Source organism: Garra rufa, chromosome 22 (assembly GCF_049309525.1).
Source record: "Garra rufa chromosome 22, GarRuf1.0, whole genome shotgun sequence".
In the NCBI taxonomy this organism is placed as follows: Eukaryota; Metazoa; Chordata; class Actinopteri; order Cypriniformes; family Cyprinidae; genus Garra; species Garra rufa.
The window spans coordinates 13,238,041-13,265,367 of NC_133382.1; the positions used below are offsets into that span (position 1 = coordinate 13,238,041).

The 27,327-nt window shown below is 37.5% G+C and overlaps 1 protein-coding gene across 1 annotated transcript in view; it reads right to left on the bottom strand.

The window, feature by feature from the left end:
- Window positions 1-27,327, bottom strand: part of ccser2b (coiled-coil serine-rich protein 2b) — a 69,007-nt gene that overhangs the window by 31,473 nt on the left and 10,207 nt on the right. Inside the window, exons 3-5 of the mRNA XM_073828458.1 lie at window positions 5,977-6,076; window positions 3,634-3,733; window positions 2,621-2,774 (exon numbers count right to left, since the gene is read on the bottom strand). Of these exons, the coding sequence (XP_073684559.1) occupies window positions 2,621-2,774; window positions 3,634-3,733; window positions 5,977-6,076 (354 nt within the window). The remainder of the gene's footprint in view (window positions 1-2,620; window positions 2,775-3,633; window positions 3,734-5,976; window positions 6,077-27,327) is intronic.

Consider the following 27,327-nt stretch of genomic DNA (forward strand, 5'->3'; position numbering starts at 1 on the left):
AAAAATATTTTAGAAGAAAATCTTTGTTTCACCCTCTCTTTAACAAACTCACTTGAAGAACTCATAAAAGTAGATTTGCATACATATAATAAAAAAGAGGAACATCCTTCTTTCTTTATGTGTGATTTCTCTATACTCCCATAACATCTTATTCATCATTTTATCCCTTCAAAAGCCTTTAAAGCCTTTAGTGTGACTGGAGGAGTTGTAACACTCCTCTAAGAAGCTCTAGAACATGTCCCACTTATCAAGAATGATCTACAATCAGCTCTAAACAGAGACCGCTTGAGCTCACATGGCTCAGAACAGGCTCAGAGTTAAAGCCATAGCTTTGTGGGCAGCGCTCCAACATACAGTACAGCACTGATGTGCCTCGGATGACCCGAGTTCAAGACCCAGCTTGAGATCCCTTTTCTTCTCTTCTCTCCCATTGATTTGTGTCTCTATCCACTGTCACTCTTAAAAAAGAGAGATCAGGCTCTGAGAAAAGTTGGACTTAAAATCGTAAAAGTTAAATGGAATGCAACAGAATGGAAAAGAACATAGGGGTCTCAAGACACAAACCTCAACACATCATCTTAAAACTGCAGATTTCATGTGGCGATACACTGAAAAAACAGTATCTTTTCCACAAAGTGAATTTGTTTTATATTTACACCATGTTGAGCATGTGTGGTGCACTTGGAATAACACATTAAACAGATGGTTTAGCAAGTTTTTAATTAAGAGAATGTTACTGGAATCATTGTAGTCATGTTTTTAAGTTAAACGGACTAGTTAAACGGATTGAATGTTTTTTTCTTGTTTTCTTCTTGCTATTTGCACTTTAAATGCCTAGCTAGGCATGATTAGCTAGCACCTCCTCATCCTGATTTTTAGAGATAACAAGAGGGACTATGACTGGAACTCCTGGGCCTTGGTTTACTTTTGTTCAAACATTGGTTGGACTACAAGTCATCCACTGAATTCAACCTTTGTTCATACAGTTTCTAATGGAGAATACAAAAGAGGATATATTTTCATTGTTTATTGACTTTAGTTCCTGTCATAACACCTTTAATCGCTCAAAAAAATAAAATAAAGCAGCAGCAAACCAATACATTTTTCTATAACAACAGGCCACCATTATCTTGTCTAGCATCAAACCAATTACCACCTATTGAAAAAAAAGAAAAAGATCTTGTGTTTTTTCTATCTTGACGTAGTTTTCTATCTTGATCATATAAAGATCTTTTGCTGTAGACGCTGATATTGATATTTTGTCTGCAAAGGAAAGTAATTGTGGCGGGGAATGATGTTTTGTTGGTTTTGATTTGTTTTATTGTTGTTGTCTCAAAAAGTATTTTTTACTGCATGGAAATTACATATCTGAACACAGCATATATTGCAGCATTCATTCAGGCCATCAAGTCAAATATTATTTGAATATCTGAATTCCTGAAAATCATGAGGGCCTGAGCTCAGTGGGAAAAAACATATACCTCATTGGAGCCTCATAAATCATAAGGGTCGCATTACACTGAGACAGCATGATTTGACTGTGTAATTATATCCTGTTGACGGCTCTGGTGAAGTCAATCACAGCTGCTAAATGAATAGATTTAATTACAATTTAATTGGGAAAGTTTAAATCATCTTAACTTTTTCTTTACATTAAGGAAATATGAGCTGAACTGACAAGATTTATAATGAAAACGCATAATACGTGTTTGTACTTCTGTTCTTTTGCGCTGTTGTACTTAAGTAGACAAAAGGATATTTGCATTATAGTGTTTTCTTAGACAAAACAATTAGCTTGCCTGGTTTAAAGTGAGGTGTAAAATCATGACTGTACTAATGGAAGTTTTAATCAGACCCTTGTGCCCCTTGCTTCTCAAACTTTCATGAAAAGGAGAAATCTTGTTAAAAACACTGTTTGATTTTCACCTTGTTTTGATCTGAACTTAACCGCTAACACTGCTGAAATCAGATTTTACTGCTTCCAGCCTCCACAATGTTAGTTGTGTTAATTGACATTGTGTTAACTATGTTTTGCAACAAGTAAGAGCAAGAAAACAGTTTAACCCGGTTGATATGAGCAATTTTTGTAATATTATCAACTGAAGATGCATTATGTTTAACGATTTTTGGTACTCTCATGAACGTGTGGCGGAGACTGATATGCAAGAGAAGAAATTGTTGAACAAAAGTCATAGTTTTTGTGTTCTTTGAGCACAAAAGTACTCTTGTAGCTTCATAATATTATGGTTGAACCACTGATGTCACACGGACTATTTTTACAATGTTCTTACTACCTTTCTGGGCCTTGAACGTGATATTGATAGTCAGAAAGCTCTCAGATTTCATCAAAAATTTCTTAATTTGTATTCCGAAGATGAACGAATGTCGTGAAGTGACGAGGAATCTTCACTTTGGGTGAACTATTCCTTTAAAATGACTTTTGTTTATATAACATAATCAGGTAACTTTATTAATGTTAATTCATATTTTTGAGTGTTTTAAAAATGTAAATAAAACAAGAGGTTGCTAGGGCATTCTCTGTGCAGCTGTAATAGTATTTGAGTACCACTTAGAAAAGTTGATAAAGGCTTTATATGCAAAGCATTAATTTGTGCCTGACCTGAAGCAGTGTCTTCAGTTGAAGCAGCTGTTCTTTGACAGAAGAGCAGTCTTGAGCCATGAGTTTCAGAGTCAAGTCATCCAACGTCACATGGTCAGACCTCGACCTCTCCAGCCCTTGCTCCTTGCGCCCATCAAACGACTGAAAAATGCCACTTCTGTAGGTCAGACAGAAAGAAAGCAATCATTAAAAAAAACTTTAGACAGGTCAATAACCCTGAGTTATACAATGACAGTCATGTAATTCAGAATCCTCCTGAGTCTGGATATATAGGGCAACCAGAAGCTCTGTCGAGAATGTGGCTTTGAGGATTTAAGAATGAAGTGATAGAGACAAAGGATAGTTGTGTTCAGTGAAGTGAAGTTTAAAGTTATCTTGTGCAGTGACTTTTCAGTGTCTTAGTGTCTATGATTATTCATGTTCAGATTTGATACAATATGTGAATTTAGACATGCAGCAAAGAGACAAATTTGCCTTTTAAATCATATAAAACAGACACAGATGCACTTGTGGAGACTAAAGGCTTAAAACTGGAACTGTAAATGACAAAATGTCAAAACAAAGACAGTTGAACACTGCCTTCAGATTGTGGGTATTCATTATAAAAAATACTTGCTTATCTTTTTTAGGTAAGCTTTAACACCAGATGGCTTAACGCCAGTCTGTTTACAGCTGTCTGCCGCATATTGGACTCAAAAATGCCTTTAATTCTGCAAAATGACATTACATTGATTATTGCTGTTGATTATGCATCAAAATGTAGTTATACACTATTTTAAAAGTGTTTTGAGGTCATGACAACTACGCACAAATAAGATATTATTAATCAATAAAATGTCTGTGTTAGTTGTTAGTGTTTTACTACCACTAGTGTACATTTCAACTGGAAACCGCAGTGAATTGTATAGATACTGTAGGCATGTTTTCAGAGTTTTACAATGTAGATAAGTGACTGACAAAATGTACAATTTAACTAAACGTCAAAATGCATGAATAAAAACATATTTTCATACCGGAACTGATCACGCCTGCCCCAGTGTTGCTGACGTCTCCTCATCTGAATTGGCCAGCTGTCTTTTTCAGAGAATTCATAAAGTGACGTCCCATCAGTGTCTACAACAGATAAGTATATTAAGAACTAGTTTTGTAAGTGACTTTCAGAACATTTGTCGTTTTAAAGTTTTGTAAGTTTGCTTACTGGCCCAAGTCAAACTCTCCTCTCTATGATATGTGGGCCTCTAGATAAAGCTTGTGTCCCTCCTGTAATAAAAGTCTATGGGATTTATTTGTCTGTTTTATAATTCACCATGTAAGTCTAAGACAACATTAATATTGATAAACAGCAGGATAAACAAGACACACTGTTAAGGAATACTATGGTACACCAGGTCAAACTATCAACAGTACAGACATTGTTTGATATAAACAGAATTTATTAACTTAAAAATAACCACAAAAGGGACAGTTCAGGCAAAAATGCAAACTCTGTCATCTTTTACTCCCCCTCAAGTTGTTCCAGATCTGTATGGATTTCATTTTCTGCTAATTACAAGGGAAAGTCAATATGGTCTATTAACTGTTTGGTTAAACATATTCTTTGAAATATCTTCTTTGGAAAACTTGAGGGTGACTAAATGATGACAGAATTTTAATTTTTGGCTCAACTGTCCCTTTACATTTATTTTGAAGTTAATAAATAAAAAGCCAGTATTGAGTCAGTTTTCCTATATTTAAATGTACTCAATTTAACAATATAAAACCCTGAACTTGCATACAGTGGGGAATTATTAGTAGTAAAAAAAATAAAGATTTTGTATGTACTGTATAGTGAGGTTGACGAAAAAATGATTTGATCCTCTGCTGATTTTGTATGTTTACCCACTAACAAAGAAATGATCAGTCTATAATTTTAATGGTAGGTTTATTTTAACAGTGAGAGACAGAATAACAACAACAAAAAATGCAGAACTACACAGGAGGATCTTGTCTATGATCTCAAGGCAGCTGGGACCATATTCACCAAAAAAACAATTGGTAACACACTATGCCGTATAGGACGTGCAACGCCAGCAAGGTCCTCCTAGCTCAAGAAAGCACATGTACAGGCCTGTCTAAACTTTACCAATGAACATCTGAATGATTTAGAGGAGAACTGGGTGAAAGTATTGTGGTCAGATGAGACCAAAATCGAGTTCTTTGGCATCAACTCAACTTGCTGAGTTTGTAGAAGGAGGAATGCTACCTCTGACCCCAAGAACAACATCCCCACTGTCAAACATGAAGGTAGAAACATTATGCTTTGGGGGTGTTTTGTTCTAAGGGGACAAGACAACTGCACCACATCAAAGGGACGATGGACGGGCCATGTATTGTCAAATCTTGGGCGAGAATCTCTTTCCCTCAGCCAGGGCATTGAAAATGGGTCGTGCATGGGTATTTCAGCATGACAATGACCCAAAACACACGGCCAAGGCAACAACGGAGTGGCTCAAGAAGAAACACATTAAGGTCCTGGAGTGGTCTAGCCAGTCTCCAGACCTTAATCCCATAGAAAATCTGTGGAGGGAGCTGAAGGTTCGAGTTGCCAAACATCAGCCTCGAAACTTTAATAACTTGAAGAGGATCTGCAAAGAGGAGTGGGACAAAATCCCTCCTAAGATGTGTGCAAACCTGGTGGCCAACTACAAGAAATGTTTGATTGCCAACAAGGGTGTTGCAACCTAGTACTAAGTCATGTTTTGTGAAGGGGTCAAATACTTATTTCACTCATTAAAATGCTAATTTTATGCAATTTATAACTTTTTTTAAATGCATTTTTCCGGATTTATTTTTTGTTATTGTTCTGTTTCCCACTGTTCAAATAAACCTACCATTAAAATGATAGACTTATCATTTCTTTGTCAGTGGTCAAACATACAAAATCAGCAGGGAATCAAATAACTTTTCCCTCACTGTATTTAAATCAAAATTTTGTTGACATAGTTCAATGAACATAAACAATTATTGCTCACAAAAGTTTACAGGCCACAGGCAATGAAGGTCACAGTAGTAATAACTTAGGACCTTTCTACTGACACTGAAAAAAACACCAGAGGAAAGATGCCCAGGATTCCTGCTCGCCTGCGTAAACACACCATAGGCCTGCTGCAGGAAGGCATAAAGAGTGAGGATGTGGCCAGAGCAATTTAAACTGCAATGTCCCTAATGTAAAATGGTTAAGACTGTGTTACAGGGAGACAGGAAGGACAGCTGATTATCCTTGTACACATTTAACCCTTTGTTGGTAGAAAAATGGGCTAACATATCAAAAACTTGCATATTTCTAATTTTTGCTTTGACTTTATATCATCACTCACCACTGTGTAAAGATGCATCTTCAGACAAGTCCAAATCCAACATGAGGTCATCTTCCTCCAGGTCACATGACTCCACATTCTCCAGGTTGTTGAGAATGTCCTTAAATGTAATAAAAAGAGAATCAATCCCGGATCTTTGCAAATTATCCTATATGACAGTAAGCCTCAGTCCAACAATTTCAAACAAGTTTTTGTAAAGAGGCAGGTTAAAGTCTTTAAGACAAATGGCCTATGTTTTAGTCTCATTATACTTCTACTTCTATGAAAAAGAAAGAAAGAAAGAAAGAAAGAAAGAAAGAAAGAAAGAAAGAAAGAAAGAAAGAAAGAAAGAAAGAAAGAAAGAAAGAAAGAAAGAAAGAAATGCATATGTGGCAGTTTGCACTTTCTGCATCCCTAAGCCATCCATAAAACTAGAAACAAAAACAACCGCTTTCAGGAATAGGGGTATAGAAGATGCCCTTTAGCCAAAAGGAGAAGAGCAAACAAATTTAAAAGATAAGGATGGGTAATTTCAGGATGAGAAAGCAATGGGCAGAGTAGACTTCTCTGAATGAGGAAGGAAGACAACTGATGCGTATTCAAGCAAGGAGCAGTTCTCATACATGATGGAAGCCACCTCCCCTCTCCACAACTCTCTCAGAGAAGATTTAGTGCCAACTGAGGACCTCCGTTAAATGACTTTTCCCCATGACCGGCTATCTACTCGCGGCATGACAATAGAGGCATACTCAGAAGGGAACAGGCGATTTCGAAAACGGTGCAGGATAAAATGAGAGTTCTTGGAGTAGGCTGACTATTTTTTGGTTCATTGAAAAATGTTGACAAAGCAACAAATGCCACCAAGGCCTAAAATCAACAAAGAGCTCGACTATTATTCTTTGTTTTATAGTCCTGGCCAGTGAAATACAGCTCTATCACTGCTCTATCTGATGGCCAGGATATAATTCTAAGTACTGTTTATCACTAGGCTAATCACTGGCACCATCAGTGGTGTATTTCATTTACCTGCATGCGGATCATTTTGATTAAAGTCAGCAAATTCTATCTTTTGCTAGTGTGTCAGTAGGAAATACCAGTTTACATTTCCACACATTCATTTTGCCATTAATTGTAATAACCCAGTGAGATTTCTGTTTGCACGCAGAGTCTGACAACAGCCAGAGATCCACAGAGATCTGATCTCATCATCATCTTCCAGTCTATCTGGAATGACAGACTAAATCCAGAAGAACTGTGGCAACGTCTCCAAGATGCTTCAGGAGACCCTCCTACAAAGCAACAGTACTGTAAAAAGTTTTAGGCACTTGTGTAATAATGCTGTAAAATGAGGATGCTTAAAAAATAATGGCATAAATAGATTTGATTTATCAATGAACTTCTATTAACTAAATTAAATCCACATTTGGTGTGACCATCTGTAGCGTTTAAAGCGGCTTTTGCCTTAGGTACACTTGTGCATAGTTTTTCAGGTAGCTTTGCAGGTAGGTCTCTTGAAACATCTTGGAGACATTGCCACAGTTCTTTCTGTCTCAGTTTTTTTGCTGTTTGTTCATGTCATACTACAGCAAAATATAGAAATAATTGACTTTAAACCATTTTTTGTTGGTGCACAGTACTGTATATACAGTGGGCTTCAATAGAATTACACTGGAGATCTGTTTAAATTATTTAATCATGAAAATAAACAAACCTTTAGGATTTTGAAAGTTTAACAGACATTTTTTCAACAGTTTCAGAAATATGTAAGATTATGCACTATGTTACTAATCAAATAAGCAAGATTGCGATTGATCATGCTGGGATAACATGAATTATCAGATTGTATAAATGTCAAATTGTTATGGACTTGTAGTTATGCACAAATGGTTATGCACAGATTTTTCATAGATCTTATACCTTATACCTTATCTCTTTCAGGCAGCACGGATAAAAAAATGTATAACTCATTCTGAAAGTCTCATTAGAAATTTTCACTACATTAGAAAATCACCCTGCCAAAGTCAGCAATAATGTGTTAATCGGTGCATCTCGATCAGCTCCCTAATTCAATAGTCAGGGAACTGTTCAGGGAGTTGGCCATTTTAACATCTGTCTCGATCGCAAACTTCTTCAAGTGCACCGGAAAATTCACTTCCTAAAAAAAATCTCACAATGCACTGTAAAAATCAGGGAGCATCAATGCTCATTATGCTCTCTTACCAGAAAATGTCACATTTCTGAAGAGCAAAACATAAAACGCACAAGGCAACTCGTTAGATATAATGACATGTCGGCATAAATTCATCCCAAGACAGGTAGTTAACACATCTACTAATGTTTAGCCTTTAATTAATATTCTATCTGAAATGCTGTAAGGATATGTAACAAAACAATGTGTTTAAAGAGTTAAAAGTAATATTTAAAAAAAAGTCCTGCCTGTTGTTAATTAATACCAGCAGTGATAATCACTATCCCAATGTGTAGTTAGCCAAGGTTTACACATTATAGTTTCACAAGCTTGGGAGCTGATTGAGACATGTCATTTGGCAGTTCTAACCCTAACCTTAAGTTGGTTGAGAATAAAACAGCTTGGCTATCCTCCCTTAATAATAAATACCACCTACATTCTCTAAAGCTGCATCTGAAATCAGTCACTTTTTCCACTATTTTACTATTTCCATGATCAGTGCACTTTAAAAAACAGGTTTCTCAAATGAGGATCTGTGAATCCCTTGGGGTTCATGAGGAACCAGCAGGGGGGTTGTAAGTTGACGAAAAACAAATTAAATCATAAAATGTAAAATTAAAATTTAAGCAATAGGGCTGCAAGTGGATTAAAATTAAAAACATGATTTGGCTTGAAGCAATTATCAAAATTGTGATTTAGATGTGTGCTGCATGTTCCAGAGCATTTGTGTTCACGTGTTCCTGTGTTTTGGGTTTCTCAGCTGCTTCACACGAACACCATCTCTGCATGTCACTTACAATGTGTATTTGGGAACACAACACACACCGGATCACTTTATTTTTTATATTAGCACAATTTCCTATATTTGTGTAGACATACATTTTCATCATTTTAAAAAATTGTAATTAGAAGTGATTTTAATTTTATTTTTAGTAGTGGTAGTAGTAGTAGTAAAAGAGGCCTTAGCTCTCGTAATAACTGAACACCCCTAAAAAGCAACCTAAGTTCAATTGCCATCACATTTTGCTCTCTTTGTTCTGTTTGCTAGGATGTTTCAGCAGCAGCATAAGACATTTTCTTATGAGATGAAATGTTCATCATATGTGACCCTGGGCCACAAAAACAGTCATAAGTGTTTTTTTTTTTTTTTTTTTGAGATTTATACAACATCTAAAAATTTAAAAAATAAGCTTTCCATTGTTTGTTAGGATAGGCCAAGACACAGCTATTTGAAAATCTGAAATCTAAGGGTGCAAAAAAATCTAAATACTGAGAAAATCGCCTTTAAATGAAGTTCTTAGCAATGCATATTACTAAACAAAAATTAAGTTTAGATATATTTACGGTAGGAAATTTACAAAATGTCTTTATGGAACATGATATTTCCTTAATATCCTAATGATTTCTGACATAAAAGAAAATCTATCATTTTGACCTATACAATGTATTGTTGGCTTTTGCTACAAATATACCTGTGCTACTTATGACTGGTTTTGTGGTCTAGGTTCACATATGATCATCACAATATATAACAAAATAATCTTAATGTATTTTTGTGACCTATATTGTATTGTCAAAATAAATAACATACTAAAAATATATATACTTTATATTAATATTTTGTATTCCTGCATGTCAAATGAACATAAACCAGCATTTGAGAAATGTGAATATTTCATGTGAAAGGAATTCAGCTAACAAAAAAAGTTCCTGTCTTAAATGTCGTTCCAGTGGTTGTTTGGTTTGCTCCATGTAGATTTATTAAATGCTCGTTTGTTTTGACTTTTTGACCCCATCGTGCTCCTTCATACTTCCCACCCCCACAACACATGACACAAGACAGGACCTTTAAAATGACAGAGGCTGAGGACAGGCTGTAGGGGCTACAGCAGAGTGGGCAGACGTTGGAGAGGTATGTGGAGGAGTTTCTTGAGCTCTCCCATCGGGTGACCTGGCCCGGCATCTCTATTGGTGTCGTGTTTCGGTTGGGGCTGGATGAGGAGACAATCTGCTTTGCTTTCACTACTTGTGATTTCTCCTTGATCAAGCTAATTAATCTCATCCTTTATTTAAATGGCTCTAATTTCGAGGTTGAAGAAATAAAGAGAGATTGTAAGTCTCATCATCCAGCCCCCTGCGAAACTCATCACGTCTCACCAGCACACCCCTCGCCAGGACCCCCCACATACCTCAGGTTCCGGCCACCTGCCAACCCGAGGCACCCCCAGGCCCGTCGGCGGAGGTCTAACCAGGCAGACCCCACAACCAAGTTGGGTAGAACCGCCATCACTTCAACGTCCCTTTTCCTGCCTCCAGTCCTCAGTCCAAGCACGATGGCCACCTCGCCTAGTCCCTGGCCAAGATGACCGCCTTGCCTGGGTCCCCGGCCAAGATTGAGTTTGTGGACCTACTGGACATAGCGCTCCCTCTGGAATTTTCGCCACCGATCCTTTCTCCTACATCTCTGCTGGTCCCGTCCAGCCCTCCTGAGTCTTCTTCATTTCCGCTGCTCCAGTCCAGCTGTCCTGAGTCTCCTTCATCTTCGCTGCTCCCATCCAGCTCTCCTGAGTCCCCTACGTCTACGCTGCTCCCGTCCAGCCCTCCAGTGCCCGCTCCTCCAGTGTCCATGCCTCCAGAGCCCGCTCCTCCTGAGCACCCTCCAGAGCGGCCTCCAGTGTCTGTGCCTCCAGAGCACCCTCCAGAGCCCACTCCTCCTGAACTCTTCCGGGCGAGTAGAACCCTGAACTGTCTGCTCCGCCATGGCTCCCTGAGCTGCCTGATCCGCCATGGCCTCCGAATTCCGCCATGGCCCCCAGAGCTCCCTGATCCACCATGGCTCTCAGAGCTCCTTGATTCGCACTGGAGGCCTTCCATGTCTCCCCAGTTACCGGCCTCCAGAGCACCCACCCCCCCCCCCCTCCCTGGTTGATATGGTACGCCACGAGACACGCTTCCTGGGAGGGGGGAGTTATGTCACGTATATGGACTGGTTTTGCCTTGTGTTTCCCCTGTCTTTGTTTCTGTTTGCTTCCTGTTTTCTTATTTGGTCATGTTCCTTTCCTTGTTTAGTTAATTAATAAATCCTTGCACCTGGTTCTTGTTTGTTCTCCTCATTAGTCCTTGTCTGTTTATTTATAGCACTGCATTTTCTCAGTTTCTTTGTCCCGTCTTAAACGTTGTTCCAGTGGTTGTTTGGTTTGTTTTGACTTTCTGACTCCATCGTGCTTCTTCGTACTCCTTACCCCCACAACACGTGACAGCAACTGGCATAATACATGAGTAATTTATTTTTTATTGTCATTTTTTTTATAACATAACAATTTTGAGGAAAATGTTTAGGTGAGTTAGCAGCAGAGACTCCTGCAGAATTTTCAAGAGTTTGTTTGCTGAAACTGATAAGTGATGCCAGCCAGTGTAATTTTTGAATCTGTACATAGATAGCCTTAACAGTAACAACTAAGTCGAGATACATATCACAGGCTATTGACAGGGGCAAGGTTTTATGATTTAGCCATGAAAAGAAAAAGTGGGAGAGGCAGATACAGTTTTACAGAAAGTATAGCAAGTGCCCGTCTTACTCATCAATAAGAACAGAGGCAAGAAAAGAAAATCTGACCTTGACAGTAGAAACTACATAATAAAATTATTTGCAGTCTCTCTTTTCTCTAGCTCTCGCAAAATCCTCTTTTTCCTCTGCCCAAGACACAGGAACTGCTCTTGAATGAGCTTTACTGTCTGCTCCATTTTTGGCCATTCTCTCCCATCAGAGAGTGATTTGCTATTTCATGGTACTTTTTTTCATTAAGACAACAAAAGGCCATTTCTCATACAGCCTCCAAGCCTTCACACAATGGAGCTACAGCCTTTCAGACATGCCCCAGATGTGACCGGCTCTATTCAAACATACATATAATTACCTTGCTCACTGTTTACACCAAGGAAGCTTGCTTTTCAGTGCCTGCTTTTTGATAAATAAATCATATATTTATGTTTCAAGAAATACTGTATGCTTCCAACTAAAAAAAAAAAAATTAAATAAAAAAGAAACAAATTAATTATGTAATTAAGATTTTTAATCTAGTAATCAAGCGATGAAGACGATATAAATCAATTAAGTGTTATTTTGCATTTGATTGCCTTTTTTAATTTGTTCAGTTAAATTCAATTTGTACATTAATTTCTGACATGCATTTCTTTTTCCTTTACATTTTATTTTCATAATCCAAGCCGTTCTCAAAATGCTTCAAGAAAGGAGTGTGTTCAAAAGCATATTAGTTTTTTTCTGTGAAATCTGCATTACTATCAAGGATTGATACATTTTTGTATAGTAAAAATCACAACTGAAAATGATTGCTGTGTTTTGGAAGACTGTGAGCTAGTGCAATGTGGTAGAGTTGTTTTTTGGAAAATGAACATGGTCATTCAAACATCCTATTTGCATAACTCCTTTAGTGAACTGGATGACACCCTAAGAGTCTTCACAACACCCCCTTAAGGTTTATATGAGAAACACATCTCCTAAATCTTAATGTTGGATTTTTTGACGTTGACGTGCTTTTGAACATTTTCTAAAGTAGTATACTTTAAAGTCCCAGCAGCAAAGCGAAAATATTACACAGCTGACAGACTACCACAGAGAAGGGGGAGAAAGGGGTTTCAAGCAGTAGCTTTTAAAAGCAGAGGGAGTAAAAGAGAAAGTCACTAATCAATATTTCAGAGGGGTTCTTGTGTCAGTGGCTTGTGACCGTCTGAACACACTATATCGAAATTCTGTAGCACTCTAGGAAGTGGTTATGAGGGAGACAAAAAAGTTTATTAAGGGGTTTAAAAAATTGACTTAATTTCTGTTGTATTTAGTTCATCTGTTTTTGTTAGAATGTTCCACCAGACAAACAGTGAGCAAATTACTGAAGGACAGAACCCCAACTACTTGAACCTGGGGAAACTTAATTTCTGACAATATCATCAACTTGATTGCACAGATACTATATGTACTAACCTGATCTGGACAATGACATCACTGAATTCAATGATGAAATGACTTTAACTGAAAATTTAGTGGTTACTATTGTCCTTTTGCATTATCGACACACATATTTTCCTGTTTATTACTGTAAAGCTGCTTTGACACAATATGTATTGTATAAAGTGTTATATAAATAAAGGTGACTTGAAAGCCTTGCTCGTGACAAGGTCTATTGGTCTATAATTCCAAGGGATTGATAAAACAGCAAATAAGTCTTGATTAAAACATTAGCTCATCTGAAAATAACTTACTGTACTTACTTAGCTTTTTTATTTCTTATTTTGAAAGACCTGTACTTTTTGAGGGCTTTACACGACCCCAGCTGAGAAATAAGGGTCTTATCTAGTGAAACAACAGTGTAGGACAATTTAGTTGGAGGAAAAAATAAGATAGGAGTTTTTCAACCTAATCTAACTGTATTGAACTGAAGCACACAGATTATGCATTTGCATCGCAGAGAAAGACAAGACGAGCATTTGAGATTTAAAAGTATTTCCATTTTTTTTAGAAAATGGCTGATCGTTTTGGTAAATAAGACCCTTATTCCTCGGCTGGGATTGTGTCGAGCCCTTTGAAGCTGCATTGAAACTGCATTTTTAACCTTAAATTCATTGAGCACCATTAAAGTCCACTATATGGAGAAAAATCCAGGAATGTTTATCTCAAAAAAATGTCTTTGCGACTGAAGAAAGAAATATATGAATATCTTGGATGATACAGGGGTGAGAAAATTATCAGGACATTTTAATTCTGGAAGTAAAGTAATCCTTTAAATAAGGTATAATGTACATCAGCTAGTCATTATTGCAAAGACATGGTGAATGAGGTCTTGTATCATCCTGAATGACCAACATCAATCTGCTTTTCAAAGGCAATGCTGCCTTTTTTGTGTTTCTGCTGTACAATGGAGTGGCATTTCAATCTGTGATTACAGTGACTGTTTTTTTTTTTTTTTTAGATGATGATGATGACAATCAAGGTGGACACAATGTGGAAAACAGCAGGATTGGAGAAATCCTATGAAACTGATCACTAGTTCAGTGCACACCTTGACAGCTCTGTGCTGGAGCGGCACCCTGTTGTGACGCCCTAGGCAGCTGCCTATGTTGCCTATGGCTTTGCCTTGTTTTTCCATGCAACACAAAGACAGATATCATGGAGGTCATTCACGCTGCTCTTTTCTATAAAATAGATGTACACTGGGACTAAGCCTGTCAAGCTCTAAAAATTACCATTTCACACAAAGAAGTGTTTAGCTGTATACGTAAAAAAAAAAAAATCATATTGGTGTTTCGTTTAGGCAGATCCAGCGTTTTGGGAGCCTGAAACCACTATTTTTTGAAACCGGGTCCTAAAGTGGAAAATCTGAAAACAACATTCTTCCGTTTGTATTTTGTGAAACTATGATGTCATAACCCCACGACACTATTCAGACAGTGCTACATCATGTAACAGGAACAATAACATGAACATACAATGAACAACTGAATTTTTATTAACTAACATTAACGCAGATTAATAAATAGTGTGATAAATGTATCGCTCCATGTTTCGTCTTCTGTGGCAGAATTACAGCACCACATACTGGTCTGGAATTTATACTACATCGTTTTGAGTCAGTTTCAGTGGTTTCATGTGTACGCATATATTTCTTGAAAAATTAGGAAAAAAAAAAAAAGATTGGATAATGAAAGCTCTGGCTTTGTGAGGATGAGCCCTAAGTAAATAGTTGCTTATCGAAACTTGTGCAACTACTGTACTGTGCACAGTGCCATTTGCTCAGCTCTGTCAGGTCCCTAATGCCCCGTAAATATTGATAATCTAGCACTGTTCCAGAGGCTGGTATTCTTTAAGCAACTCAACCAAAGCAACAAAAAAGTTGACCTTATTTTACTAGCAAATGAACAATCCAGAAAGACCTCATAATGGAACAAACAGTCCAGCCCTAAAGAAATAAGTCTTAAACATAGTAGATGGCTTAAAACTTATGACTTTTACACCTGCAAACAGACTTCACTCATACTTTCTGCCTACTTTGCAACTCAATTGTAAAAGTGAGTCAAGTAGGTCTAAGTTGATTTAACATTACATATGTTTTTATTTATGTAGATTTAAGTAGCAAATGAGAATCATTAATGTTTCCAAATATATTCTGAGACAAAGCTTTAGTTAATGATCTTTAGTTTTCAGTTACTGGCCCCATGCTGACGAGCCTTTTGCTCCGAGTGTGGGGTAAACGGCCCCCCTCGCCACCTCATACATGTAAATGATTTTTAAAACAAAACAAATTACTTATATGATGTATTATTTTCTCACAAAATGTGTTACTCTGTCATTGTTCAATCATGCACTACAGAAGCAATGAAAAGCACATTTTCCTAAAAGGAGAAGTTCACTTCCAGAACAAAAATTTACAGATAATTTACTTATCCAAGATATTCATGTCATTCTTTCTTCAGTCGTAAAGAAATTATGTTTTTTTTGAGGAAAACATTTCAGGATTTCTCTCCATATAGTAGACTTCTATGGTGCCCGAACTTGCAAAATGCAGTTTAAATTCAGCTTCAAAGGGCTCTAAACGATCCCAGCAGAGGAAAAAGGGTCTTATATAGCGAAATGATCGGTTACTTTCTAAAAAAAGATTACAATTTGCATACTTTTTAAACCTCAAATGCTCATCTTGTCTAGCTCTGTGTGTACTCTGTGTATTCTGGTTCAAGACATTAGGGTACATTGAAGTCTCATCTCATTTTCTCCTCCAACTTCAAAATCGTTCAAACCTACATTACTGTTTTAACTTTGTAAAGGCTGTGTGATCTTTGCACGTTCACTTTGTAAATACTGTGTTTGTACTTATGCCGCGATGTAGGGCAATTTTAAAGTTAAAAAGTATATACAGTCAAGCCCAAAATTATTCATACTCCTGGCAAATTCTGACTTAAAATTACTTTTATTCAACCAGCAAGTTTTTTTGTTTTTTTTGTTTTTTTTTGACCGGAAATGAGACAGGCTTCTCCCAAAAGATAATAAGACAATGTACAAGAGGCATCATTGTGAGAAAAAAAAATTTCTCAGCTTTTATTTACATTTGAACAAAAAGTGGCATGTCCAAAATTATTCATACCCTTTGCAAACTGTCACAGTCTATGGGAAAATCTAAAGTTCTATACCATTCCAAATAGTCCAAGCTGTTCTAAAACATCCTAATTACCCTGATTCATTGGGAACAGCTGTTTTAATCAACTCAACAGGTGAAAAACAGAAGCTCTCTGCTGTTGGTTTGTGGACAGTCATGGCTAAGACAAAGGAGCTCACTGAGAACCCGCGGCTGCGCATTATGGCTGCTCACAAGTCAGGAAAGGGCTATAAGACCATATCTAAATGTTTTGAAGTTCCAGTGGCTACAGTGCAAAGTATTATTAAAAAATACAAGACGTTCCACACTGTGAAAAATCTCAGAGGCCATCCTGAATAATCTGGGCTCTGCTGGTGGCAACATCTCAAGGCAGACAGTCCAACGGACACTGCACACCGCTGGGTTCCACGGACGCAGGCCAAGGAGGACACCACTTCTCCAGATAAGGTACACAAAAGCCTGCTTGGACATTGCAAATGCTCATCTGGACAAAGAAGAATACTTCTGGTCTTCTGTTTTATGGTCAGATGGTTTGGCCACAATGATGTAGTCTTCATTTGGCATAAAAAAGGAGAAGCCTTCAACCCTAAGAACACCATCCCCACTAGGGCTGGGCCGATAAACGATATCATATCGAATCGCGATAAAATTTATGTTAATAACGATGATAGGCTCTAGACATTTTTTGCTCGATATGGATTAATCTAAGAGCCAATCACACAGTAGAAATATGCGACAACAGCCAATCAACGTACAGCGTGCGTGTGCACGTCAAAGTACAAAGTTCATTTCCTACCGCACTTTGCGAAGCAAACTTAACACCAGGACGACAAAAAAAAGAGAGAGGAAGCAGCGACGAAAGTGAAACTAATATTATCCAAAGATGTTGAAATTGTCGACAAAAAAGGTAGCACGAATTCCGTTATATAAGTGGTTTGGCTACCTGAAAAGTGACTCTTAGCTCAGCTGAGAGTTTGGCGCGATTATTAAAACTGAAACCGAAAGCAAAAAACGCACGCGCATTCAAAAGCAATTTTAATCCCCCCAATGCACGCAAATTAGGCTACATGACATATCTAGGCTGTTATTAGTATGTAGGCTATGATAGGTTGTGTATGTCTATAGCTCTGTATCATGCTTTTGCACTTTGAATATTTAGAGAGTAGCCTACTTAGATTATGGCTGAATTGTCTGCACTTAATACGATTAAGAAAGAACCGTGTCGTAATTTTTTGTTATTTATACTGTAGATTGTTTCAAAATGCAGTGGTTGCCTCTAATTTAAATAGCTCAACCTATAATAGAGAAAATAAACAATTGTGTTAATAATAATAATAAATAAATAAATAATTGTGTTACAAATTATGTTTTTACAATAATTTTATGTTTACATTTTGTACATTTACTCTCATTTACCATACTCTGTCACAACTTTTATTTTTTTAATTTATTTTAGTAAGTTGTTTTAATTTTTAAGGCCAAATCTGTAATCTGTTTTTGTTAATAAACTATACTTTAAATGTAATTTAATGAACCCTTTCATTTTTGTGGCTTTAGTCATTGTTGGGATACTATTTTAAAGCTGGCAACATCAACAGCTTATATCGAAATATATATCGTTATCGTTCAATATGGGAAAAAAATTATCGAGATTACATTTTTGCCATATCGCCCAGCCCTAATCCCCACTGTCAAACATGGTGGTGGGAACCTATTGCTTTAGGGTTTTTTTTTCAGCTGGTGGACCAGGGAACCTAATCACAGTAAACGGCACCATGAAAAAGGAGCAATACATCAAAATTCTCAACAACAACATCAGGCAGTCTGCAGAGAAACTTGGCCTTGGGCACCAGTGGACATTTCAGCACGACGACTCAAAACACACACCAAAAGTGGTGAAGAAATGGTTAGCAGACAAAAACATTAACGTTTTGCAGTGGCCCAGCCAGAGTCCTGACCTAAATCCAATTGAAAATCTGTGGAGGAAGCTAAAGATCAGGGTGATGACAAGGAGACCCTCCAACCTAAAAAAGAGCTGGAGCTCATCGCTAAAGATGAATGGGCAAAAATACCAGTGGAGACATGCAAAAAGCTGCTCAGCAATTATAGGAAGTGTTTTATTGCTGTAATAGCCAACAAAGGCTTTTCTATTGATTATTGAGAAGGGTATGAATAATTTTGGACACTTTTTGTTCAGAAATACTGAAATGTCTTCCTCAAAAAACAATTTCTCTACAGCTGAAGAAAGAAAGACATGAACATCTTGGATGACCCAGGGAGTGAGTAAATAATCTGTACATTTTTGTTCTAAAAGTGAACAACTCCTTTAAGATGTGCTTTTAACCTAATTGTACGTTTATACAGTGGGACAAAAAGTTACTTAGTTACAAGTTTTGGTACTGCTGTTCACAATTAAAATTTAATGCTGTGGCAAACTTGCAGTTTCTATTGGGAATAGTTATAGATTAGGTTTTGCCTTCAGGAAAGAAAAAAAGTGAGAAACATGTGTTATCTTAATGGATTCAGCGCCACTGTGAGGGCCCTCAAGTGATGCTTGGCAGGAAACAACAACAGACGGTCCTGGAGAACTAGGGAGATGCATCAAACTTCTAAACAGACCAAATGACTAGGCAATGTTGAGAAAGTAGCCCTGAGACGAGAGTGAAAGTGAGAAGAGACCAAAAGAGAGAATAAGAAAATGAGAAAGAATAAAGTCATGTATAATGTAAGTGTCTCTCTTGCAAACAACAATCTTGTAGCAATTCACCATGTTGGAAGCATTCTGCCCTCTAGTGGAGCACTGCCTCATCTGACCTGTTTAGGTTCACTGACCTTTTTTCCCCCCTTTTTTAACGTTAAATAATTACAACAGCAATGTTTTTACATGTCTCGTATGAAAATCAGTTTGATCAAAGTCTAGTTTATTTTCCCAGAATATAAAGACTGTAAATTTAAATTAAAATACATCCTCTACCTAAAATTTTTTGTCAACATTTACACTTCACATAGCTTCCTATAATTTCTATACAATTCCTATAATCACCACTTTCAAACACACTTGCATGACTTTAACATCCTGCACCCAGCATTCAAACCCCAGGTCAATGAGCAAGTGCAGACACACAGCACACTGGGTCAGCTGAACTGTCTGAGGAAATACACATAAGCAGTGGAGAGGAAATCATCCTTTCTGACTCAGCCAATCAGAGGAGGAATGCTGATATCTGAGCGTGACAGACGTTCTGGCAGAGAGAGGGAGCAGAACATCGTCGCTCAGATTTTTCTCGCTTAGTTGCATCCTGAGTCACTTCTGTGCCTTGGTTTAACATTTGACAAGTCACAGTGTGTGCATGCTATTTACTGTATTGGCAAATTTTTTGACCAATATTTTTCCAAAAACGATTGTTATAGCAGATAAATTAACAGCCTATTCTGTTGAAATTGTATATTTGGTTAAATACTTGTTACAGTAGCTCACATGATTTGCTTAAACACTACCGGTCAAAAGTTTTTGAACAGTAAGATTTTTTATGTTTTAATGTCTCTTCTGCTCACCAAGCCTGCATTTAATTGATCCAACGCACAGCAAAAAAAACCTGTAAAATTATTTCTTATTTGAATATTTTTAAAAATGTTATTTATTCCTGAGATCAAAGCTAAATTTTTAGCATCAATACTCCAGTTTTCAGTGTCACACGATCCTTGAGAAGTCATGATTTGCTGTTATTATTATTAATATCAATATTTAAAACACTTGAGTACATTTTTTTCAGGATTCTTTGGTGAATAGAAAGATCCAAAGATCAGCATTTATCTGAAATAAAAAAGCTTTTGCAACATTATACACAATAGCATTCAAAAGCTTGGAGACAGTATATATATGTTTGTTTGTTTGTTTGTTTTTTAAATAGAAATTAATACTTTTATTTAGCAAGGATGCTTTAAATTGATCAAAAGATATGAGAAAAACACGTATAATGTTACAAAAGATTTCTATTTCAGATAAATGCTGTTCTTCTGAACTTTCAATTCATCAAAGAAACCTGAAAAAAATATTTCTTGAGCAGAAAATTAGAATATCAGAACGATTTCTGAAATTTTTCATGTGACTGGAGTAATTATGCTAAAAATTCAGCTGAAATCACAAGAATAAATTACATATTCAAATAGAAAACAGTTATTTTAAATAGCAAAAATATTTCAAAATTTGACTGGTTTTGCTGTATTTTGGATCAAATAAATGCAGGTTTGGTGAGCAGAAAAGACTTTAAAAAATAATCTTACGGTTCAAAAACTTTTGACTGGTAGTGCAGAGTTCTGCAGGACTAACATATTTTTGTACAGAAACAAGTTAGCATTTTAGCACTTCCACTGCTATTGTCCTGAAGTAAATGGGTTTTTGTATGGGTTTTTTGTCAGCCATACATGAGAGAGGCAGATACTGTCAGCTACTTACAACACCTTGGGATTTTTCATCCTAATTTACACCTTTACAGTGGCCACAACATTGAGTTGTCATGATTTTGCCTGTATTTTATCACACATCTGATGAAACCACATGGCAGAGTGGTGTAAAATAGGTGACATCCCATTATTCTGTAATACACAAAGCACAGTGGCTGTTTTGGGAAAAGAAGTTCAGGCAAAAATGAAAATTCTGTCACTTTTTATTCACCCCCATGTGTTACGCGAGGTCTAAGAATCAATGACAACACATCGACATCAAACCTGGCAAATATTGCAAACAAATATTTGAGTCCTGTTGTGGAGGAGTACCAGTGAATAAGAAATTTAATGTGGGCCTATTTCTCCAACAAAGCTATCGTATGAATTCTTAAGACTTATACACAATAGTGCATGAGTCATATGAGCTCCTTTATGATACATTAATCCGCAAACCCCCATTTCCCATTGTGTTTTATGAAAAAGATCTTTAGGAAAACATTTTTCAAAACAGCTCCTTGTGTGCTTCACTGAAAAAAAAAGAAAGCCATAAGGGTTTGGAACAACACAATGGTGAATAAATAAGTTATTCCTGTAGGATGTTCTGTAAAATAAGCTTATTGAAATGGATGATGCTTTCTTGAGAGTTTCTATTTGTGAGTTTCTATTGCCCCCCTGCGATTTTTGAAGGTACTACAGAAGCACAACTTCAGCTGCTGTGTTCTGCTGGTTTTCTTCAGAAATGAATTTGAGGTTCATCAGACCAGAGACTTTTTTTTAACCACAGTCTGAGTCTTTCAGGTGCTTTTTTGCAAATTCCGAGTAGGCTTTCATGAGGAGAGGCTCCAGTCTGGCCACTCTGCCTCAAAGCCCAGATCGGCAAAGTGTTGCAGTGATAGCAGGCCTTCTGTAAGTTTCTCCCATCTCCTGACGATCTCTGGTTCTTTGTCATCTCTCTTACCACGGCCTTTTTCCACTGATTGCTCACTTTGGCCAAACGACCAGATCTAGGAAGAATTCTGCTTGTTTCAAACTTCATTCCATTAAGAATAATGGAGGCCACTGTGTTCTTGAAAGCTCCAATGCAGTTTGATATGTATTTTCAGCTGTTAGATCTTATATAGACATGTATGTACCTTTCCAAATCATGTCAGAATTTGCCGCAGGTGGGCCAAAGATGATCAAGAAAAAAAATGGGTTACATACCTGTGTTAAATTTCAAATGTTAAGGCAAAAGGGTCTTATGTCAATGTGATATTTAAGTTATGTCTGTAACTTTAACAGCCCAATTGTTTGGTGTTTTAAGAACAACTATCCTAACGATTATGACTCCGTACACAAAGCATAGCAAGACTTCATCAGCAAAGAACAATAGTGGATGAAAACTATTCACCTTGAAGACCCTGTTTCCATAAAAAACCAACCAGAGTGGTTCACAAAGTCACCTTCCATGAAAGAGATTTATTTTGCTGTTTGATTACACACGAAGACAGCAGCAGGTATATAAGCTGTTGTCACTTTAAGAGGTAATGCACAGATCCAACAGTATGGCTCATTGTACAGAATTGGTGCAAACTGTTGTCCCACAACCAGAAAACACATTTAAAAAGCATTTAAGTTTTCAAATCTTAAATGTTTACTAAAATATTTCTATTATCTATCGAAACCCACAATAATTTTTAAAATATCAACTAAGCTTAAAACAGTACACTGTAGAAAGTTTTCAACAGTTTCAACTTAAAAATTTAAGTTTAGCAGCTGCCTTAAGATTTTAAGTTAAATCAACTTAAGTCATTTAAGCTCTGTAGTGAATTTTACAGGAGACTCATCTCATTTTAACTTGGCCCACATAGGGATGCCAATTATGTAGTGAGTTCTGCTTTCGCCCACTAGGAAGGCGAAATAGTGTAGTGATGGGTACTCGTGTCACAGATGACGTTATGATTCTTGTATCACATGTCACTTAATGTGCGGTTATGAGTACATCACATAAGAAAGATTGGTGGGATATCTAACTTGTAGAACCTCTCACTGTATTATCAACACAAGGAAGACACAAGTGTAATAAAATAAATTTATTAACGAATGATAGACAAGAGTAATCAACTATTAAATGAATACAATAAATGCAAAAGGAATAAAGTGCATAAGATGCATAAAATGTGATTCAGTTGGGTGTTACTATGTCATAGCTATGTTATCTTATGGAAAGATAAACTGTTGCTACTCTGAAACAAATAAGGTAAAGAACCTTATTATGCATCAAACAAATAAATTAGCTATTATTTGTTATCAACTGCAATCAGCTATACAATATCTAATGTAAATTAGAAAAATCATATACTGATAGTACACAACAATGGCAAGGTCTCTGGAAGAGGATTGGAAGTGATATTTACGTTCTCTGTGGTTGATTGAGCAGTCCGGTGGCGGTGAATTCTTCCACTGGTTGTGCTGGGAGCAGTCAGTGGGAAAAGGAGCAGGAATCCATTTCGACAGCCTTGAGCATTAAGCGCTGTAGGATGCTGATCTCCTGGAGCACCAAAGGGTCCTAAGATCTGGAACACGCAGATGTGGCCCTGGTGTAGGTGCTGAAGGCCCTTAGCTTGGAACACGCAAGCAAAGGTACCTGAAGTGAAGGTTTGCTTGCTGGAGCTTAACCTTGTTACAAATGTCTGTTGGTCTTCTGCCTCTCTCGGCTAGAGACTCAGAACTTGGTCAATCCGCTTTGTCTCTCTCGGATGGAGACTTAGGATGTGCTGCATCTGTGGTTCCCTCGCTGGACGAAGACTCTGAACGTGGAAAATATCTCTTTCTTCACAGACAGAACGTGGCCGTATCTGCTGCTGCCTCAAAGCTGGAGACTCGAAGCGTGGAGCGTCTGTTTCTGTCTCTCTGGACAGTAGACTCAGAATGGTTGTGTCTGTTAGTGTCTCTCTCTTGTGGAGCTAGAGACTCAGAATGGAGGTATCTGTAGCTGCTTTCCCAGTAACGGGCTGCAGACTCAGAAAGAAGTTTGATCTGTTACTGTCTCACCCTTGCGGCCTTAGACTCAGAACGAACGGTTATCTGTTGCTGCCTTCCCTGTAACGGGCCGCAAACTCAGAACGATTATCTGTTGCTGCCTTCCCTGTAATGGGCAGCAGACTCAGAACGATTATCTGTTGCTGCCTTCCCTGTAATGGGCCGCAAACTCAGAACGATTATCTGTTGCTGCCTTCCCTGTAATGGGCAGCAGACTCAGAACGATTATCTGTTGCTGCCTTCCCTGTAATGGGCAGCAGACTCAGAACTTTGTTGCTCTGTTAGTGTCTCACCCTGCCGGGCCACAGACTCAGAACAAGGAGTGTCTTTTGGAGAGGTACCTTTATACCTTTCTGATGAGGAGGAGATTAGAATTTGGCACTTCTCCATTTCCATGCTGTGATTGGCTAGTTCCATGAGAGCGGGGGACATGGGGTAGCCCACCCTTCTTTCCTCTTGTAGAATTCATTTGCATAGTCCAAACACAAAGTTAGAAAAGTGTCAATAATGTTTTACTGGTGCATTTCTCATTTTCCAAAACACAATCAGAAAACATTTGGTCATGTAATGAACACATTAAGTCCAAACATGATGGGAAAAGATTGAACTGTCATGCATGCATTCATTTGTCCATTAACAGCTGAGTTTGTGTAAGATGTTGCACTACACATCGCTGTCAGTGAGAATACTTATTTCTCTGAATAAGTATAAGATGTGTGTGTTATGGTTCGCATCAGTTCAAGGTTTGAAAACATAGTTATGAATGGATTTGGATGGATCTTTGTGATCTCTCTTTGTTTCACCCACTGCTGCTGTGTCTGGAGATCCTAAGGAATTTTTATGACCGTCACAGGACCAAACCTTAGAAAACAGTCTCAAGGTGGGTGAAGGGCAGAAACTGCGTCTTGACCAATAGGAAGTTCTGTCCTTCCCGGGTTTTTGTCCCAAAGGTCTCTTCTTGCCCTCTAAGAGGTGTCTGGCAGTTGTCCTGGCATCCTTATCTGATGGCGTTGGACAGTTTGCTTATGTTAGTCCACCAAGATCCAATCAAAATGTAGCAAACCTTTGTCCACTATTGTGGCCAGGGAGGGGCCCTTGCCATAAACTGGGGCCCTGGAATGCTCATTCCACTACAGCTTACAAGTTATATCAACTCATTTTTATTGTAATAAGTTCAAATGACTTGTAGTTTTAAGCTGATTTAACTTAAAAACAAAGGCAGCTGCTGAACTTAGGTTTTATGCTGAATCTGGTGAATCTTTTTACAGTGTATATATAAAATAATTTATTGGGTACTTTAATTTAGGAGGTGACTGTCTTATGAAAATTATACTGAAATAATTGTTGTAATTAATAATTATATAATTAATATTTTTTTCATTTTTTTCATGTTACCTTTTAGATTCTTTTAAAAAGTGAAGTTCAAAAAATATTTATTTTATATTTTCTTTGTAAATTATAAAACATTATGTAAAAAATGTGTCCCGTATTTTTCATGTCACTGTTGAAATAGTGTAAGATTTAGTTTAGCACATTGGCAGATTTTTCCTACCGAACGTCACTACAGACCACCTATTTTCTGCAATTAGTTTTTATATGTGTACCACTGTTCAGAACTGTGCTTTTAGTATGTTTTAATATGTTTTAAGTATGCAAGTTAAAGGTCCCATATTGTCAAAATCTAAATTTCCTGCTTTTTTCATGATAACTGAGGTCTAGGGGATATGTAACTACCATATGAGTTTCAAAACAGTCAATCCACAGTAAACTGCACACAGCCTGCTTAAAGTAGCTGTTCATTTTCACGAGCCACTGTGACTTCCGCAAAGATGTGACGTCCGATCTACTCAGTCACCGCCTTCAGTCACCACCCCCAGCACCAATCACGTCCCACCCTCCTTTTTTCAAACCCAGACAATATCGTGTCCATAACATTGCTAAGCAACAACAACACGAAAACAAGTCGAGAAAACCCTGTTCAGTCGATAGATGTCGAAACTACATCATTGCACAGGCTTCAGAACAACGTGAATATAAGAGACCACTGGCACGTCAACTTCAGCCTCTTTCACACAGCCATTCCGGTAAATACACGGATAATGTGTCCCATGATTTGTTCCGGAGTTGTTTGATTTGGTTCATTCACAGTTGTTTTCCGGAATCTGTGCGTGCTTTACACACAACCCATAAAGACATGTGACGTTTGGATGTGAGATGTAATGCGACGCGTACGTTTCACTAAACTGAAACTAACCTGAACAAACTGTGCTTCAGCGCTGATAGTGAGGAGCTGGCTCTGCCCGATCGCCGCTTCATTCCACTTTGCACGTATTTTTTCGTTGTGAAGAGTCGCATGATAACGTGCATCATCACTACAACACTGCCTTTATGGTTCTGGCTTTTGTTCACACAGCGCTCGTTCCCGTAATTCTCCAGAATCAGCGCGCATTGTGAAAGGGGCTTTACTAAAGCAACAGTTATGTAGCTTACTGCATTCGGTGTTTGAAAAAGAAAAAACATTAATGATCATTCTCCTGTTGAATATCAGCAGGCTAGGCTCTCTCTATGGCTCAGAAAACAACAGGCCAATCAGAAGAGAGGCTCATGAATATTAATTAGATGGGCCAAAATCGACCTGTTTTTGACAGAGCTCCTAAAAAAGGAGCTGTAAAAATATATTGAGATGGATTTTGGCACTTATACCGCAAATATATATTCTTAAGGACATCAACAGCTAAAATAAACCTCCAGAAATGTGTACAATATGGGACCTTTAAAATTCTGTAATGTGATGTGATCACTACCAAAGCATTACTATCACTACCGAAACATGGTATGTAAGAAAATTGGATTAAAAATACAACAAATCTTATGATTTACACTTGAAATATTGTTAAAAAATGTAATTGTTATTGATTTACCTCTATAAAAATATATTTACAATCTACAGGTCCTTCTCAAAAAAATCTGCATATTGTGATAAAGTTCATTATTTTCTGTAATGTACTGATAAACATTACACATTCATATATTTTAGATTCATTACACACAACTGAAGTTGTTCAAGCCTTTTATTGTTTTAATATTGATGATTTTGGCATACAGCTCATGAAAACCCAAAATTCCTATCTCAAAAAATTAGCATATCATGAAAAGGTTCTCTAAACAAGCTATTAACCTAATCATCTGAATCAACTAATTAACTCTAAACACCTGCAAAAGATTCCTGAGGCTTTTAAAAACTCCCAGCCTGGTTCATTACTCAAAACCACAATCATGGGTAAGACTGCCGACCTGACTGCTGTCCAGAAGGCCATCATTGACACCCTCAAGCAAGAGGGTAAGACACAGAAAGAAATTTCTGAACGAATAGGCTGTTCCCAGAGTGCTGTATCAAGGCACCTCAGTGGGAAGTCTGTGGGAAGGAAAAAGTGTGGCAGAAAACGCTGCACAACGAGAAGAGGTGACCGGACCCTGAGGAAAATTGTGGAGAAGGACCGATTCCAGACCTTGGGGGACCTGCGGAAGCAGTGGACTGAGTCAGTTCAGTAAAAA